We start from the raw sequence: 1,225 nt of genomic DNA on the forward strand, positions 1-1,225 counted from the left end.
AAATGGAAGGAGTCTAAATTCAAAAATTCTTGTCATTTCAATCCTTTGAGGTAAATGAAAGATAATTTATTCAATGCCCAGTTAGAAAAAAATATTGTGAAGAACCATTACAACATTTTTAGAGAATTTGGACTGAACCCTTTTATTTGAAATGTATTTGTTATCCTAATGTCACTCATTAAAATAGTCTATTTGAGTTGTTGTTAATATTATTTGCTGAATAGATTTGACAGCAATATAAAGATATCAGAAAACACAGACAAAGTACAATAAATTTTGATTTATTTAATCTGTACAAGTTGTTTATATTACTTTTATCTCTATGACCTTTGCCATAAGATATTACTACTTTGTCAGAAGATATTACTGAAAAGACAAAGAAGACTACAATTTGTTTATTAATTCATTTAACCTTTAAGAATTAAGTTAAGATAGTTTATAACACTTAACCACCAATTTATTAATGAGTTTATCAATTGGTTCAAAACAACATAAGCATACACCAAGCCCCATCCAAGAGCTTGGATCTCAGCCTCGCCTTAAAACCATTGGCTAAGAAGCAATAAATTCTAAGTACTGAACTATGACCTTTCATGGGTTGTAGAAAAACATATTGTGATATATGACTGTAAAAATATGCTTCCAAATTATAGTGATGAAAAATTTGTTTTGTTTTAACAATTATGTTTTTAATATGGCTGAAACATAATTTCAATACAAATGATCCTTATTTAAAAATGTCAAATATACTGTACTATTACCTAATGATATAACAGTGATCGAGCAAGAAGCAAAGATCATAAACCAAATTATCGTGGTGTTAGGTCTTCTTTTAAAAGCAGATTTCAGTTGATTTAAGATTTCACTTGTGCCTCCATTCTTTTCCTTTTTTTTTTTATCCTTGACAAATATCATGACCAGGATACCAGTTGATAGCTGGAGACCAATAGTAAAAATTAGGAACCATTTATAACCCATATATGTTAGACAATATCCAGATACACCATAAGCTAAGCAGGCTCCAAAAGATACCGAAGCAAAAATAAGTGTGAGACTAAAATCATATTCAAAAAGAATCTTGTTAATACTTGAAATGACAATATAGTATATTAAATCCTTAAGAAATAGGTTTAATGTTCTAAGTAAGGTACTTAATGTTAATAGCAAAAGAAATAGAAAAATGGTTTATGATATTAAAAAACAAAACCTCAAAAAAAAAAAAAAA

At 27.8% G+C, this 1,225-nt stretch overlaps 1 protein-coding gene across 1 annotated transcript in view; it reads right to left on the minus strand.

Moving 5' to 3' along the window:
• Positions 1–761: 761 nt before the first annotated feature.
• The window catches only part of LOC136795046 (multidrug resistance protein 1-like), a gene marked incomplete at its 3' end in the record, with an annotated part of 8,566 nt that continues 8,102 nt past the window's right edge, over positions 762–1,225 (minus strand). The window contains 1 exon segment of the mRNA XM_067050880.1: positions 762–1,054. Coding sequence (XP_066906981.1) covers positions 762–1,054 — 293 coding nt within the window.

Source organism: Halyomorpha halys, unplaced genomic scaffold (assembly GCF_000696795.3).
Source record: "Halyomorpha halys isolate HHAL.00 unplaced genomic scaffold, Hhal_1.1 Scaffold312.1, whole genome shotgun sequence".
Taxonomy (NCBI): Eukaryota; Metazoa; Arthropoda; class Insecta; order Hemiptera; family Pentatomidae; genus Halyomorpha; species Halyomorpha halys.